Below are 17003 nucleotides of genomic sequence, written 5' to 3'. Positions count from 1 at the left end.
ATGGCTGCAATGGTTTAAAGGGGGGAAAGCAAATGAAAGAAGAATGAAGAATCTGAAATGTCAAAGCTCAATGAACTATGACAAAATAATAGAACCTTAATAGTCTTGCTGGTTCCAATGGAGAGCTCTTCTGTTTGGGGAGTAAATTTCTGTGGAACAAAAAAACCAACCAGAAGATACATATAAATACAAGTTTCTACACTTGTTGAGACAAACATGTGACTTTAGCATGTCACAAACAGCACAAAAGGACTGATTACATACATACTTATAGCATAGTTTTGTTAAATTAGCACAAAAATAAGCACAAAGAATTTAATAGTATGTTGGAGCCAAACTGCATGATACATAGAGAAGTCTCAATAATTTCAGCAAGATCACAGTTAACCATGACTTACAACCAATGCCATATGTACTAAATATGACTAAGTGTGAATGCCACTGAACATTTGTAGCCTGGAGTGCTGAAAATATGCCCCAACAACCCCCCCAGACTTCAATGCATTCCAATGGGGAACCGCGTTTCGCAAGATGATGTTTTCGCAAGACAGCGTTTTTCGCAGAACGAATTAACATCGTCTTGCGAGGCACCACTGTAAACTATTATCAAAAACAATCTAGTTAATATTAATAGTTAAGAGCACCAAAAAATTAAAGCAACAGTTCCATAGCACATGGAGAACATTTTTTTCTCACCAACTTGTTCTATAAAAATATTCCCAGGTCTGAAAAGAATGCTATAAAATCTGTCAGGTGTTCCTGACAAAGATGTTTTTTCTAGTACTAAAACATCTGATAAGTCCTTCACAGTAGTGATTGCTATATCATAATAATTAGCTGGCCTGTCAAGGATATATTAAATTTTCCCATAGAAGTATAAAGTATCAAATAGAGCAGTATAAGCACATAATGTTTATGGATATCAGCATATAAAAATCAAGTGAAAGATTTCCTATACTGCTAAATTAAAAGAAACTGATACTGGATTTGCTGTAACCTATGTCCAAGACCAACTGAAGAAGAGTTTAAAAGCTGCAGAAAGACAGGAGTGATAATATAAAAAACAGAAAAGGGAACAGACAAGAAAAAAGGAAAAGGAAAGACAATCAAGCAACCTATTTTTTGCCTAACACAGCACTGATGACAAAATGGGAAATTTGGATGTCACAAAGTAGAAGCGTGTAAGATACCAGTTAACAGATACTTTCAAATGTAAGTTGAATAAAAAAGCACAGATATGAAAACAAGAGGAAGGACTATTGCTTTGGAAGATCTGTCTCTAAGAAACATTTTGAGTTATGGTGAGATAATTTTATTTTGATTTTCAATTTTTTTCTAAAAAATAATTTTAATTCTAACTTTTCAATTGGCTATTATAAGACTGATTTTGAAAAACTGCAGTAAAGTGCTCCATCTCAACTGCATACATAGAGGCAACTCCATCACTGGAGTTAAGAAGACAGCATATTCAAATAGGAACTTAACATGTGTATCAGAACTTGAACAGTTTTTTAATTTGGGGTTTATATTGCTATCTGTCCTAATTCTCTTTTATGGAAAAGTGACTTAATTTTATATGTTACAGAATTCCTCCCCCTGCTTCATATATGGCCTTATATCCGAAAAAAGTAAACATGGAAAAAGCACCTCAGGCAGCTGAGAGAAGGGCGACGCAGAAAGCTTTTCAGAAGATACATTATGTTTCACAACAGTGCCCTCTGCTGTCCACGAGGTAGCTGAAGTGAAGGCAGATGTCATGCTAGTGGGAAACCCCTCTTTATTAAATAAAATGGATGCTATCTCCTCTTCTAGGCTCTAAACAAGTTAGAAAATGAAAGCAACAAATTAACAGCAGAAGACAAAACAGCAGTGACCTACAAAGGAAACATCAGGCAAGAAAAGAAAGGACATGCAAGGTAGAAAAAAGCACACTGAAAATGACAGTACATTTAGATGTATAAAGGATGTTGTCTATGACAAAAAGACTTTAAAATGACCACATTTAGTACCACTGTCTGTCTTGCTTATCTTACCATGTACATTTTAAATTGAAACCTGCCCCCCCCCAAAAAAAACCCCAACTGATGGGTCTGCTGGGTACCACAGCTATCAAAATTTGATTTCATTTTCAGACTTCTATTTCAGACCGAATTCAGATTTTATTTATAAATATTTTGCTTTTCACACAATATTAATTACAAAAGAAGAGGCAAGCTAAACAATGTATTTAAAGTTTAAGTAATAAACCTGCAGTTTAAGCAATAAACCTATGAGCTAATCTGATTTTGTTTCCCTTTAATTTTGGAGGGCTAAATGTTGTTGGACAGGAAAGTGAGTTAGGTATCTGGCTGCAGAACACAGAGCTTGGCAGACAGTCAGCCTGTGTGTACTTGGGCAAGCTGCACCACCTCAGAGTGCCCCCTAAGGAAGGAAATTCTAAACCAATTCTGTGTATACCTAGAAAACTCTTGAAAAGGTCACCAGAAGTCACGTGATTAGTCATAATGTTTATTTATTTTTTATTTATTTGATTTATACCCCACCTATCTGAACCAGTGTAGCACTGTTAGGGCAAACTATACATTATATGCAAATAAGTATACTTAGCTCACCTCAATGGCTTTTTAACAACATCTCAAAAGTTTTTAATATTTCTTTCTCTTCAGAGCACTCCAAATGCCTTCAATCACTGTGGTTTTTACAAAGGCCTAGAAACAGAATTTACTAATGCTACCATTATGTTAATATATAAGAGTTATATTGAAGTGGTCTGTCAGTTACTACACGGTTGTATGTAGGATAAGTGGGGGTGGGGGAGGAAATATGAGAAAGAATACCTAAAACATATAGCACAGCTTTAAATCCTTTAGATCAGCAGTTCTTAACCTTGGGTTAGTCGGGTGTTTTTGAACTGCAACTCCCAGAAACCCCAGCCAGCACAGCTGGTGGTGAAGGCTTCTGGGAGTTGCAGTCCAAAAACACCTGAGTAACCCAATGTTAAGAACCTCTGCTGAATTAAGTCACTCTGTCAATTCTGTCTGTTCTACTTGTCAGGATATCATCTGTTGTACTGATTTAAATTCTCTACTATACAGGTATTGCATAAAGAAGCAAATTTAAACTTCTTTCACACTAGGAGTAATACAATTGAAAATATGAACGGTAATTAAAAGCATGCATAGATACTGTGTATTAGACTGTGTTTTTAAATCTTTATTACTAAATGCAGGAGATTAGAACGATTAGAAATTGCTGGCTATCCTTTGAAAATGGAGGATATTTAGAAGGATCTTGGTTTCCTCAATGTTACTGATTTCAAGAAAAACTCTTATATCAGTATATATTCAAGGAAACCTGAAGCTCAATGTATGGAGAGATCAGTTGGGACTTCTTGTATTTGCTCAAGTAGTTTGTGCATGACATACATACTGTGCTGGCTATAACCTTTTAAAAAAAGAATCTTGCTAGTATATTTTTGTATTTTACTTTGTATTTTACTGTTCTTAGATGCACTGAATGCAATCTAGTACACAGATATGATACAAATTTAATAAATAAATAATAAAGTAACTACAAAACAGATAACCACAGAGTGAAAAGGTTTTGGGAGGGAATATTCAGCAAAGCAGCGTTTTAAGTAACTTTATCTGCAATTTTTTATGTTCTTCTGATAACTTGTCATCCTTTTTTATCCAGTGCACCCAGATCCACTTGTCACATGTTTTTAACATTTGTCCTAGGAATTTTGTAATTTCAACAATCAGTCATGGAGAATGAAAACAAATCAGGTAAACAGATGCACAAAAGCATGATACAGACGGTCCTAAGAGCAGAATGTAGAACTCTGAGAAAGAAAGAGAAGCAAAGAAGTATGTGTAACTGCACTGAAATCCTATATTACCACTTCACAAAGCAAATTCGAAGACTTGTGGCTCATATAATGCACTTTATACTAGGAAGACTGAGATAATGAAATGCTTGCTTTTCTGGTACATCTAGGAACCAAAAAGTACAGTGGGGTCTCTACTTAAGAACTTAATCCGTATTGGAAGGTGGTTCTCAAGTTGAAAAGTTCTTATGTTGAATCTGCATTTCCCATAGAAATGCATTGAAAACCATTTAATCCGTATCTGCTCTTTTCCGTCCATAGAAACTACAGTGGAACCTCTACTTAAGAACTTAATCCGTTTTGGAATGGTGTTCTTAAGTTGAAACGTTCTTAAGTTGAAGCAAAATTTCCCATAGGAATGGACTGAAAACCAATTAATCCGTTCTGGCTGTTTTTTTGTTATGTAGAGGTGTGTTCGTACATTGAAGCATTAGTTTCCATAGGAACTAATGGAAAGCTGGTTAATGCGTACTCTACCACTAGGGGGAGAATTTTTTTAACCTAAGATGACCTAAGGTTAAAAAAAGAGCAGGAAAGGTTTTTTTTCCTGTTCTTATCTTGGATTTCTGTTCTCAAGTAGAAGCAAAATTTAGCAAATGGAGCTGTTCTTAAGTTGGATTGTTCTTAAGTAGAGATGTTCTTAAGTAGAGACCCCACTGTAAATCTCAACAGACTCCCTATGCGTTAGACAAAACCTTGTACACTTACTGAGTAGCTATTTGTCTCAAAGTGCAAGATGGAGCAAATATCTACCTAATTCTCTACACCAAGCTTATTTCTGTACCAGACCTTACTTATGCTATAGTATAAAGGTACCATAAGTACACATTACTTATCTATATCATGCCACCAATACGGCTGGTTGGGAAGTACTGAAAAAACCCATATCATAAAAAATATCAAATATTTGAACTTCAAAAGTTTAAATATCTGATAATAATTAATGCCCTAGTAAGGTAAGTATGGTTACTCAGAAGCATTTTCAAGATTATTGGGTTAAAAATAATCTATTAAGGTAGTATGTACTGTAAATATGCAGCGCAACGTGTCACTCTAAATACCCTTAGAAAATGTATGAATTACTTTTCCTATACACACAAAACCCTAAGTGGAACTCTATAAAGGCACTGGACAAAATGTAAATGTTACTCCTGTAAACTAGTAAATCTTTTAAGCATTTGAAAAATGGTAATCCCTCATGCAGTCTGTGCCTTTTGACAGGTTGTCCACTGCACAACTAATTTTGGGACCTATGTATAAGCAGTTGCCCCAAAGAAACCATGTGGGAGGCTGCAAACCACTTGCATGATTACTGTTGCCCTAGAAGTTTCTTCAACAGGATTCTGGCCTGTGGAAAAATTAAATCACTTGGGGAATGTAAGGAAATACATTCAGAAGTATACTGCAGTTAATATTCCATATCCTTTATACACGACAGTATTCTTAGTAACATTCTATTTATTGCTTCCTTGGTATTTGTGAACTAAAAGGAACATATGCAAACAATGTTAATGGGTGTTAACTGCAAATTTTGTATTAGTAGACCAAAAATATCACATATTTTCCTTGTTAGTATTGAAATACATAGTCAAAATCTTTATGACAATTTATGCATGTGTTAAATTAACCTGCATCACTTACTGCAGCAAAATGTCACTGACGAATGGTCACATGACAAGACACATGCCCAAACGAACAAGAGACACAAGTCAAATAATGTGACTACTGCCTTGTTAGTGGCAGTTAGCCACAGTGAGTCACACAATTTAACTTACACATGTGTAAATTAGCAACAGGATTCTAGCCAATATATACTTAAACTATTTTCTTAACTCCACGGCTACACATGCTGATAAGTGTTTTCAGTGACATACCCCTTGTGTCTGTAGAGACAGAGGTGTGATACGGCGTTTTTCCCACTCACTGGGGCGTGGCTCAGGAGTAGATTCCATAAAATTGCGCTTGAGTTCACTAATGCTAGCCTGATGCTTCAGTAATTCATCCTGGGTCTTATCCAGGTCCTAGCAATGTTTAATGTAAAAAGAGTAGGACAATATATGACAAACACCAATCATTAAAACATACACATACCAAGAAAAAGTGCCTGGAATTTGAAGTTTCAGATTAAAATTTGTTAATTAAATGTTACATTAGACAGAGAGTATGCATCTCTATTGTACTAATTAAATGAATGCAATAGTTTTTAAAAAACTGGCATGACATGACTAATATTTTATTGATTTTGTCCGCAAGTTGAAATAAAGTGAAAATGTGGCATTCCCATATGAGAACTGGCATTATGTATGCATCATTTAAAATTAGCATAATACTACAGCACTTAGTTACAAGGAAGAAACAAAGTGGAATTTATAAGAAAAATGTTTTGAACAGGTATACTCTGCCATATGTTTTGTTTTCCCAAGGACCCTTATGCTAATGGCTATATAAGAAATCAATGCAACAGAACAGGGGACACAGATTTATGTAGATTTACATGGCATAATAAATTCTATTTAATCCAGGACACCTACTGTGCAACTTCTGTTCAAGCCACAGAAGTCTGGCACAATTCTGGTTGAAAATGAACATATCAGTGCAGTCACCAGCACTCACAAAGTGATGCTGCATATTTTGAACTTTAATTATACACTAGACATTAAAATCAGTTAGAACACTTGCTCTTTTTATTACTTGATACTACAAATACATCTACCGCTATGACACACTGCAGAATAGAGCAGTGGATTAAAGGGTACCTGTGGGTGAAAGCTGACCAGGTCACACAGTATTAGGAGGAAGGGCAACAATGCACTACAGCAGTGGTTCCCAACCTTGGGTTCCCAATTGTTCTTGGATTAAAACTCCCGGAAGCATTCACCACTAGCTGTGCTAGAGAGATCAATACAGTCTACAACATTCAGGACCATCAAAAATCTAAGTGGTGTTGCTTCATCATTTATTTACGGTAATTAATATTATGAAAAGTGAGACAGTTTAGGCTTTCTGTTCAGCTACTGTTCTTTTTATATTAGGCTGCCTTATGAAGTACCTTTTAAATGATGTGTTAATAATGGCAGATATGCAGTTTTATGTCTATGGTGGGGTGGAATCCACTTTGCAAGTAATTTTAGCAGACATTACCTGAATGCACTTTACATCTGATTTGTCTTAGGTCTACTGAAATAGCAAATATGTGCCACTGTGCCTGGCATCTAAGTTAATTCTCTCAAATTCAAATTCATTTTCAACATTTTATTATTCTTGAGGCAGCAATGAAACCTTGCTGTCAACAGGTCATGTGTTAGGCAGGATTGGTGGACCCAGTATGTGAAGGAAGAAGGGACAAACAGATCGGAAACGGAGACAGAAAGTGAGTGAAAGGAAAGAAATGAAGTGCCCGGGAGATAGAAAAGAATCCACAGTTAAACTGCACTGTTGGTGACAGATGGATATTTGTCCAAAATCTATTGGCCGATGGGGAGAAATCAGTGTTATGTGTATGTTTTTAAGAAGAGAAATCCTTGCCTGCAGCCTTTGTGGCAAAATAAGCTATGCAACTGTAAATGTAAAGCTACTCCAAGTAACAACTGCACTTTTAGTGGGAAACCTAGGTTATGAAAACTTAACCAACTGGCATAAATTTGTCACTGCTTGAATTAATATAAAATTTTCAAAAACAATGTTGGAGCTAGACCAGGCACATTTCTTGGATTTCTTCAATGCAATGTTACAAGGTGCTCTTTAATATGTTTTAGTAGAATTATGTCATGTATATACTCAGTTATCAGAAGCTGCCAAAAAGCAACAGAGCATATTAGTAAGGTTACCTTAAATCTGTATCTTGGCACATCATATTCTTACACATACATAAAGTATTGAGATGATCTAACTCTAACAGTGGGAATAGCCCTATTTAGATGACAGTAGTGTCCTTTTGTTTACAGTATGCTGCAATACCTAAACTATACTTATTTACAGATTAAGTTGGTCAAAGACTACAGTATTTACAACTTCATCTAAAAACACTTATCAAACAGTTCTTCCTGTTATCATGAATACTGCTTCATGGTAAAAATTATGTTAACACATAATTACATTCAGCATTTTAGGAACACCATATTATCCAAAATTTTAAAATCATAACTTCCTGCTTCTAATGCAACTGCTTAATTTTCCAGTGCTGTATAGGAAATGCAAAAAGAAACATGAAGTGTAATTCTCAAAGAGGTTGCCATGTCAGTCTGCTTCAAATTATCCAAAAAATAATTAAAAATTAAAAAAGAGGGGGAGAACTCTAAGACTAAAAAGAATCATTTGAGTATGAGCTTTTGTAGACTAAAATTCAGTTCCAATTGAGTTATCTGTATCTTAGGAAGCTCATTGTCTTAAAAGGTGCCTTGAGTCATTTTCTTTCATTCTGCATGCAGTATAATACATTTTAAATTCTAGATGGTGCAAACATAAAGCTATACAGGTTGAACATTTTCTGGAAATGTTAACATCTAAACAGGGCTATAAGTCCCACTTGTTTCTACAGCATGTTTTTAACTGTTGCACACCTAAACATATTCATTCATAGTGGCTAAGATTTTCAACATGCATTTTCAAGTTGAATATCCCCATGCATATCATGCACCGTGCCTAAAACAGCCTGCAAGTGATCTCCCCTCTCATGCAGCTTAGCAGCCCATGAGAACCAGAAAGTACTCCTTATGTCATACAAACCTCCAACATTAAATTGCTATGTCTGACATAAATATTTTCCCCATCTACTCTCAAGGAATACATCTGTGAAATTAAAGCACACACAAGAAGAGACAAGGAAAAAAAAACAACAAACCATGATCATCAAAACCACCAAAAAGTGCTTAAAAGGTCAATAAACAAGCATGACAGCTAAGCAAACATAAGCTACAAGAGCCTCAAGCACTGACAATGGCAGGCAACAATCAGGTTTAATTGAAAATATCATCCACCTTCTTGTGAATGTCTTCTTCTGTCTCCGTCTATGTAATGGAACCATGCAAAGGTCAGCAAAAGAAAACACTTGTTAGTGGAAGCTACTGAAGCAGCAGAGGCTTTGCTTAAAAATACTGCAAACAGCAATGTGCTCTATTTACAAACCTTTCTTGTTTGGCCTCAGATGCTGCTCAAGTTATTAAACCACTGCCGTCTTCCACCTACAGCACTGAGAAATGGCTGAACCAATTTTTGGTAAAGATGAAATGGAAAATGGAAGATCTGTCTGTCTCTCTACAACCCTCATGTTGAAGTTTGATTTTCTTTGTAGTTAGGAAGAATTTTTGAAAATATATGATAAGGAGAATAGCTTCAGTTGTGATTGTTCAAAGTGGGCCATTGTGATAGCAATGTAGTTAGAATAAAGTGTGCAGTACAAGTTTAATGCTTCTGATTATTTCAGAAAAAAATTGTGATATGCTTAAAGACAACACAGACCATTTGAGAAACACTGCTGAAATTTCCCCAAGAGTACTGCAAATAAACAGATATATTTTACAGGGATGAATCAGATACATCAAACTATGGCTTAGGGCTTTATGAATGAATATTGTGCTTTTGCAGCTTCCCTTCCTCTCATACTGTATGCTTCAGTTTGATAAATTACTTCCACTTAACAGAAGCTGTGGTTTAAACATTCTCTCCTCTCCTCATTGTATAACCAGAAGGAGCAATGTAGATACTTTGAGTTACCCATATTTTGCTATGTCATATAAGCAAAAACTGGTAATTTTTGTAAGCATAGTTTAAACAAGCCACCCTCACAAATTGTTTGTGCAAGATGATGTAACAGGGAGTTTACAAAGTTAAGGATGAGGCACACTCATATTCTGCTATTCCAGTTTCATGTGGAATCTAAACACAGGCAAGGATTGACAGTATTCTTTCAGTGTTTTTCCACTATAAATGTTTCCCATCTTATTGTTTGTTTTCATTCAGGAATGATGCAGCCATTTTTGTCTAAGACTTATACTTTTTAAGTTAGCTATAGACGTCAGACGTTAATATTCAAGATACAAGTTTTCTACTTTAAAATTTGCCTTAAAACTTGTTGGAAGTCTTATACTATACTATAATCCTACACAAACCAGGTAGTACTATCAGTCAAAGGAGAAAGTGAAACATCTATTAAGAGGCATCAGGATGTTTAACACAGAACCCTTTTCATTATTCTACAGAGTGTTTAAAAAAAAATCATTGCTACCTGTGCTATAAAGATAAAGGAAAATATACTTTAAGCAACAAATTTAAGCTGATGTGGAATTATGCATTTAACATTGACACCCAACATGGTAGAAAGAGGATCTGTCCAATTTCTAAGCCTTCATCTTCCTCTAGGGAGTGGAGTAAATAGAAATTTCAAAGAATTTCAGAGCAGGAACATAGCCCAATTTATATGCAAGTATAAACAATGACACATCGCTATGTGAATAAGAGTAAAACAAAACAAAACACTTTTATCCTTTTAAGAACTCTGTAAGGTGCCTTGATAGCTATCTTTTAGTGGAAATATGAACTATAAATGTAATTAACAAATGAATAAATAAGCTCACTCTTCCCCCTCTCCTCTTTTAGCACAGCTGTGAAGAGATCAGAAGGCTATTCTTATTTACAGTTGATGTTATATTTGAAACCCAAAACTGTATTTAATTTTAACAATGGTTAGGGGAGACAAGATAGCTTCATAAATCATAGTATGAAGTTGCTTGTTTCTGTACAGACAATATTGTGGCCCTTCAGATACTGTTGGATTCTGAATTCCCATCAGGTTTAGCCAGCTTCTGTTCTTCCACATGTAGCAAACCTGAAGAAGCTCAGGATTACCTTTTTTCTTTGAAACCATTGTAAGCCCCCCCTTTTTAAAAAAGCTACAGTATAGTTCATAGGTGTCCAATCATATAGCAGTTATGAGTCTACTAGTGTCCTTACAGCAGGGATGTGGTGGCGCTGCAGGTTAAACCACAGAAGCTTCTGTGCTGCAAGGTCAGAAGACCAGCAGTCATAAGATTGAATCCACACGACGGAGTGAGCTCCCGTCGCTAGTCCCAGCTCCTGCCAACCTAGCAGTTCAAAAGCATGTAAAATGCGAGTAGATAAATAGGTACCACCTCAGTGGGAAGGTAATGGTGTTCCGTGTCTAGTCGCACTGGCCATATGACCATGGGAACTGTCTACAGACAAACACTGGCTCTACGGCTTGGAGACGGGGATGAGCACCGCGCCCTAGAATCGGACATGACTGGACTAAATGTCAAGGGGAACCTTTACCTTGACATTATTTGTCAATAATATGTCCTTACATATTTTTAATTTAGGGGCTCAAAATGAAAGAAAAAATGTAACTTTTTAAAAGAACTCATCTGGAAGCAAAATATCAGACTGATAAAGCCATATGTATTTTAAAAACACTGCGGAATAATTTTGAAAACAAACAGAAACCTATGGCTCCATGTTTGAAGTTTGTAAGCTTGAATTTGTCTCTTCACACACCAAAACATCTCTGTGCAATAGTGGCATTTTCCTCAGCTTTGTCTTTTAGGGTAACATCTTTAGAGGTGCTTGGAGAATTTGCATTAGGTTCCAGGTAGCAGAGTGACAGAGCGACAGGAAGTGACAATGTGAGTGCAAACGGAACAGATTCAAAAGTAAGGAGTAGCAACACAAATATAAGAAGGAAGGAAGGAAGGAAGGAAGGAAGGAAGGAAGGAAGGAAGGAAGGAAGGAAGGAAGGAAGGACAGTGTTGAAGGTGCATTGGGAGGAAAGAGATGCATATCTCTGGAAGACTAGGGAAACTAATGTAACCATCCTCATCAAGCAGAGAAGGGAAACTAAAAGGTAAACACTTGTTCAAACTAAATGGAAAATAAGCCACAATATCTTCATTATCAACATTTTTATGACTTTCTCCTTCAATTGGAATAGGAAGACAATGGCCAATCTTTAAGAGATTTGTAAGCTCTGGGCTGTAATTTAGGGACTTCTCTGCATTTCCTACATGGGTAGTTGATTCTCTCTCATGACTACCATTCATGCTCTGTGAGGGTTTGTACATTGGTTTACCATGGTTGTCATGCTCAGACATGTCAGAAAGGACATCCATTTCAGGGATGGCACATAGATTTGGGGGACAGGATGAAACAAAGCGAGTATGATGTGAAACCTGATTTGTATATGCAGGCTGACAGAAGAGAATGAAAGAAGTCTCATCACAGATGCAGATGAGATTGTGATAAAAATGCACATTTATGGAAGAAGGAATGCACAAGGGGGGAGGAAAAATTTATTAGTGATAATATTAATTCAAAAGTAGGGACAGCATTGTAAGATTACAGCATGGATGCCACAAACATTCATAAGCCCCATTTCTTTTCAAAACATTCAATATATAATGCAAATGTCTGACTTATATAAGGTCAACCAATTCTTTGCTGCTTCCTTGTAAGGCTATGAACAGCTTTTATTCTGAGACTATATTAGTGGAGACACAACAGATGCAAAGTGGACAGACATTCTAAGGTTTAAGCAGAAGACAGGCAAGAGAGAGAGAGCAGCGTGAGGACAGTGATTCAAGCTATAGATTTCATCCTGTTTTCCCTTCGAAAGACTGGAAACGTGAAGAAAAGTCCATTATTCAAAACTCATGTTTGAAGGATAGCTAGATATTTAAAAGCTGAAACACCTAACCATCAAAATACTGTACAAAAATCCAATATCCCACAGATTATCTAGTGGATCACAACATAAAAAGTAGATTATATCAAGTGTTATGCTTTTACAGGTGATTTCATATGCTTCATGTTCCAAACATATGAGAATTAATTTATTTTATCATCTGATAAGATGGGAAGTGAAGATACATTCAAATGTCCAGCTCAACATACTGGACTTGAAGTGAACTCCCCTCTGCTTGTTTTCAAAGAAAATTAACTCTAAAACCCAATCTGAAACCTGCATCACACCTTGTTATGATTGTTTTTATTACATGGGTAAGACTATGAATAAGTCATAATAATGAATTAAACATTCAAGTTAGTCTTACACTCTCATGTAACTACATAGAACTAGAGAGGCAGACACTTTTAAAATGCATCTGTCTCAACTGTGCTTCACAGCAGATTACAAAATATGTTGCTCCAAAATGAGAATACGTGGTAACATACACTCCCTCCTAACTAGGAAAGGCTGTAGTCTCTCTGGCAGAAAGAAATTTTAGGAAGCTAACTTGTTCACCCCCTTTTTTCATCCAGCTGATCAGAGAAACAACAAACACAAAAAGTTGGAGGATCTTCCTGAAGTGTACTGTGGCACCTGAGGCTGAGGGGAAGTGGGACCCCCAAAATTGGGTGGTGGCAACATACACAATAATCTTCTCCCTCAGTCTACCACTTTCTGGAATTCTTGCTAGTTCAAGATTGGATGTCACTCTAGGAAATGTTATTTTCATGTAACCTGCCCTCTAGCAAAGTTCCACAGTTAAGTGCACAATTTCTCCCCAGTTTGTCCACTGTCCTGCTCTATTTGCTGGGTAATTCATTTAGTACAAACAGCCATAATGTTATACTCTCACAACACAGCTTCACTACAGTTCATGTGACAGTCTGGTGTAGCAAATTTCCAAAATCTATTATTTCTACAAAACCATCTTCAGCTATCGTACCTTTCCACCTTCTAATTGTGGCATTTTAGCTATGCCTCCATCGACATCTCTATCTTCCCCGTCTTTTAGTCTGGACTGTTCAGCAGCTTCAAAGATCCTATCACCAGGAGATACCACTACTGTAGCTGGAATGTCCTTCAGCAAGCTCTGGTCAGTGACACTTAATGGAGCTACAAGAAAAGGCTTAATTAACTTAGCTATGCATCAGAGAAACATTTAACAGATCTTGATATTTATGGGGAAAAACAGACATTGGGTTTTTTTTAACAATTTTGTTGTGATCTGCTCTGATTGCCCACTACTGAAAACTAATAAGCCAGAAGAGCTACAAAATTTTGTTTTTAACAGAACATTGAGGAGTGAAAGGTATCTCTGAATAATGCAGGGGCTAGAATGTATTTTGGATGGAATGCTTTTTACCTATAGATATGTAAAAGTTTTGCACCTATAGCAAATGCTAATCTACATGTATAGTGATTGTGTATTAATAATCTGTACTATTGACAGAAATTTCAACACTCAGGTTTGTGGCAAATTTTGAGCTTTAACATTTTCAGAGGTAGCCATGCTAGTCTGCTATCACAAAACATCCAAGGAGTTTATGGGCACCTTAAAGATGAACACATTTTATTTGGCCTATGCTTTTGTGGACAATTGCCCACTATGTCAGATGCATAAGACAGAAATTTATAAAGTTTGGGGAAAGTGGGAAAATGAAATGTGATGAAAGTGCAAGAGTGCAGCATAGTGATGGTCACTCAGTGATTCTTAAGGGTCAATCAGAGTCCTTGGCAGGAGTGGCCATATGTCTCTCCTTTAAGAGCAGCCTTTCATTTAAAGAGTTCTTTGTTTTCATGATGTACAGTCATGGCCAAAAATATTGGCACCCTTCCAATTTTGTCAGAAATGCAACCCTTCTCTCAGAAAATTGTTGCAGTTGCAAATGTTTTGGTACTCACATGTTTATTTCTTTGGTTTGTGTTGGAACAACACAAAAAAACAGAAGAAAAGGACAAATTTGATACAATCCCACACAGAAACCTAAAAATGCTCTGGTCAATTATTGACACCCTGTCTAAACTGTAAGAAATAATTGCTTTTCAAGCATGTGATGCTCCTTTAATTTGTATTTAGACTCAACTATCACAAGTAAGAGGTGTGGGCAATATAGTAATCACACATGCAACTAGTTAAGATGGAGAAAAGATGACTCAACCTTTGGAGAGATCTCAAAACAGCAGTTGGGAGAAGATATCCTTCAAATCTGAAGGCCCTGGAGCAGTTTGCAAAAGAAGAGTGACCCAAAATTCCAGTAGAGAGGTGTAAGAAACTCATTCATGGTTACAGGAAGCAATTGATTTCAGTATTTTTTTTCCAAAGGGGGTCCTATCAAATATTAAGTTAAAGGTGTCAATCATTTTGGCCAGTGCATTTTTGGGTTTCTGTGTGGGATTGTATCAGATTTGACTTTTCTTCTCTGTTTCTTGTGTTATTCCAATGCAAACCAAATAAATGAACACGTGAGTACCAAAACATTTGCAACTGCAACAATTTTCTGAGAGAAGAGTTGCATTTTCTGACAGAATTGCAAGGGTGCCAATATTTTTGGCCATGACTGTATGTCCTCTATTTTGGTGACATGTAAGTGGTCATCTAGCAACTGATAGACATCACAACAGTGGTCATTACGAGTCATTCTAAGGTCACTAGTGAGTGACAAGTACATTCAAGCATAGATAAGCAAATTAACACAAGTAAAATGAGAAATATTCTTTGTTTAAGTCCAGTATAATGGAACTGTGTCCTACTATTCCATTGCAATTGGTAGTAGAATTGAGAAGGGGTACAGGGAAAAAGAGTGCAACATTTACAAGTATAGATAATTGTCCATACAGTTATCATAAAATAAAAAAAAATTAGCCAGTAATACAGATAAACCTGTATGGAGGAGTAATAATAAAGTAATAAGTCCCTGTCTCAAGGGTAATTGGACTAAACCTCTTGATATATTATTTTCTGACCACATCCTCTTAGGATCTTTTGCATCCATATTCCATCTGCCCCCTCTGATTTTTTGGTGCAATTGATCCCAATGAATATACTTCTGCTTCAACAAGTATATTGCTTTGTCTGTTGCAAACTGCAAGCTAGGATCCTACATCTTCCCACAGACTACCGAAGAACCTGTTGGCTTTGGGGCTATCCAGTGACAGTCATTCACAGCTTCTATGAAAGGCTCTCAGTGTTATGGAGCTTTAAAATTCAGTGAGCAGGGAAGAGATCTGCTAAACACTACAGGCCCCTTGTGAGAAAGCTGATGTTAGTCTGGAAGAAAGCCTGTCATAGGAGCCACAGAGAACAAAGAAACAAGTAGGTGGGGTAAACTGAGAAAGGCAGGAACATCAGTGAAATGAATCAATTTAAAAGAGAGGTTTCTTTGACCATCTGTCAGGTTAATAACGTTGTAGGACACTGGCACTGCATTTTCTGAGCCTATGGAACCACAGCCTCAAAAGATAAGAGGCTTGGTTCAGGCATCATGCTCTAACACACTGGTTCTTAACCTTAGGTTACTCAAGAGTTTTGGACTGCAACTCCCAGAAGCCTTCACCACCAGCTGTCCTGACTGGGGTTTCTGGGAGTTACAGTTCAAAAGCATCCGAGTAACAAAGGTTAAGAACCACTGCTCTAACACTCCAATGAAAAGTTCCTCCAAATCCTATTTCTAGTATCCATGATTTGCTGTGCCACTCAAACTGAGCAGCAACTGTCAAATCACAATAAATCACAGCCTAAAAACATAATTCTAATTGCAAATATCTGGCTCAAACACCACAGCAAATTAGAAGTGACAGCAACTGAAGAAGCACCTCACATAAGAGATCATAGAATCATAAAGTTGGAAGGGGCTTCAAAGGCCATTGTGTCCAATTCCCTGCTCAACGCAGGAATACAAATCAAAGGATATCATAGCATGTTGCTGATCCTGGAATCATAACTGAAATCCTGCTATCATAAGTTATGCCACACAAGGCCACAGTGGCGATTTTTTAAAAACGTAAACATTTGCAATTTTTCCTCCAAAATTCCTGAGGCTTCTGTGTAATCATTTCCATTGCTAGAAAGCCATTGGAGACTGCAGGAAGAAGGGGAACGTCTTTAATTAATGGAAATCACCACTGGTGGTTAAGTCATCCTGATAGTGGCAATTTTCAGTAATTAAAGACCTTCTATCCTCCAAGTGCTTCCTAACTATGAAAGTGATTAAACAGGTGCTTCAGGACTTTCAGAGGAGAAACTGCAAATGTCAGTTTCTGAAAAATCGCTGCTGCTGATGTCATCAGTCTTACATGGTGTAACTCACGGCAACAGGATTTCAGCTAGTAAATTGGTTGGCAAGATAGTGATGTGAAAACTGGCAATTTTTGTTTGAAACA

General features: G+C 36.7%; 1 protein-coding gene across 24 annotated transcripts in view; it reads right to left on the bottom strand.

The window, feature by feature from the left end:
- The window catches only part of EPB41L2 (erythrocyte membrane protein band 4.1 like 2), a 115377-nt gene that overhangs the window by 18123 nt on the left and 80251 nt on the right, over positions 1 to 17003 (bottom strand). For 4 of the 24 annotated variants that reach the window (XM_020790708.3, XM_078383350.1, XM_072996779.2 and 1 more), the window contains exons 12-16: positions 13567 to 13736; positions 8615 to 8677; positions 5764 to 5910; positions 1648 to 1815; positions 96 to 149 (exon numbers count right to left, since the gene is read on the bottom strand). In XM_020790708.3, coding sequence (XP_020646367.3) covers positions 96 to 149; positions 1648 to 1815; positions 5764 to 5910; positions 8615 to 8677; positions 13567 to 13736 — 602 coding nt within the window. Of the gene's footprint in view, positions 1 to 95; positions 150 to 1647; positions 1816 to 5763; positions 5911 to 8614; positions 8678 to 8865; positions 8896 to 13566; positions 13737 to 17003 lie in introns of all 24 variants that reach the window. The other 20 variants (XM_078383347.1, XM_078383352.1, XM_072996753.2 and 17 more) reach the window with 11 other exon arrangements.

The sequence above is a fragment of the Pogona vitticeps genome, chromosome 1 (assembly GCF_051106095.1).
Source record: "Pogona vitticeps strain Pit_001003342236 chromosome 1, PviZW2.1, whole genome shotgun sequence".
NCBI classification, from domain to species: Eukaryota; Metazoa; Chordata; class Lepidosauria; order Squamata; family Agamidae; genus Pogona; species Pogona vitticeps.
Note: the sequence above shows the minus strand (reverse complement) of the source record. Positions and strands in the feature narration are given on the sequence as shown.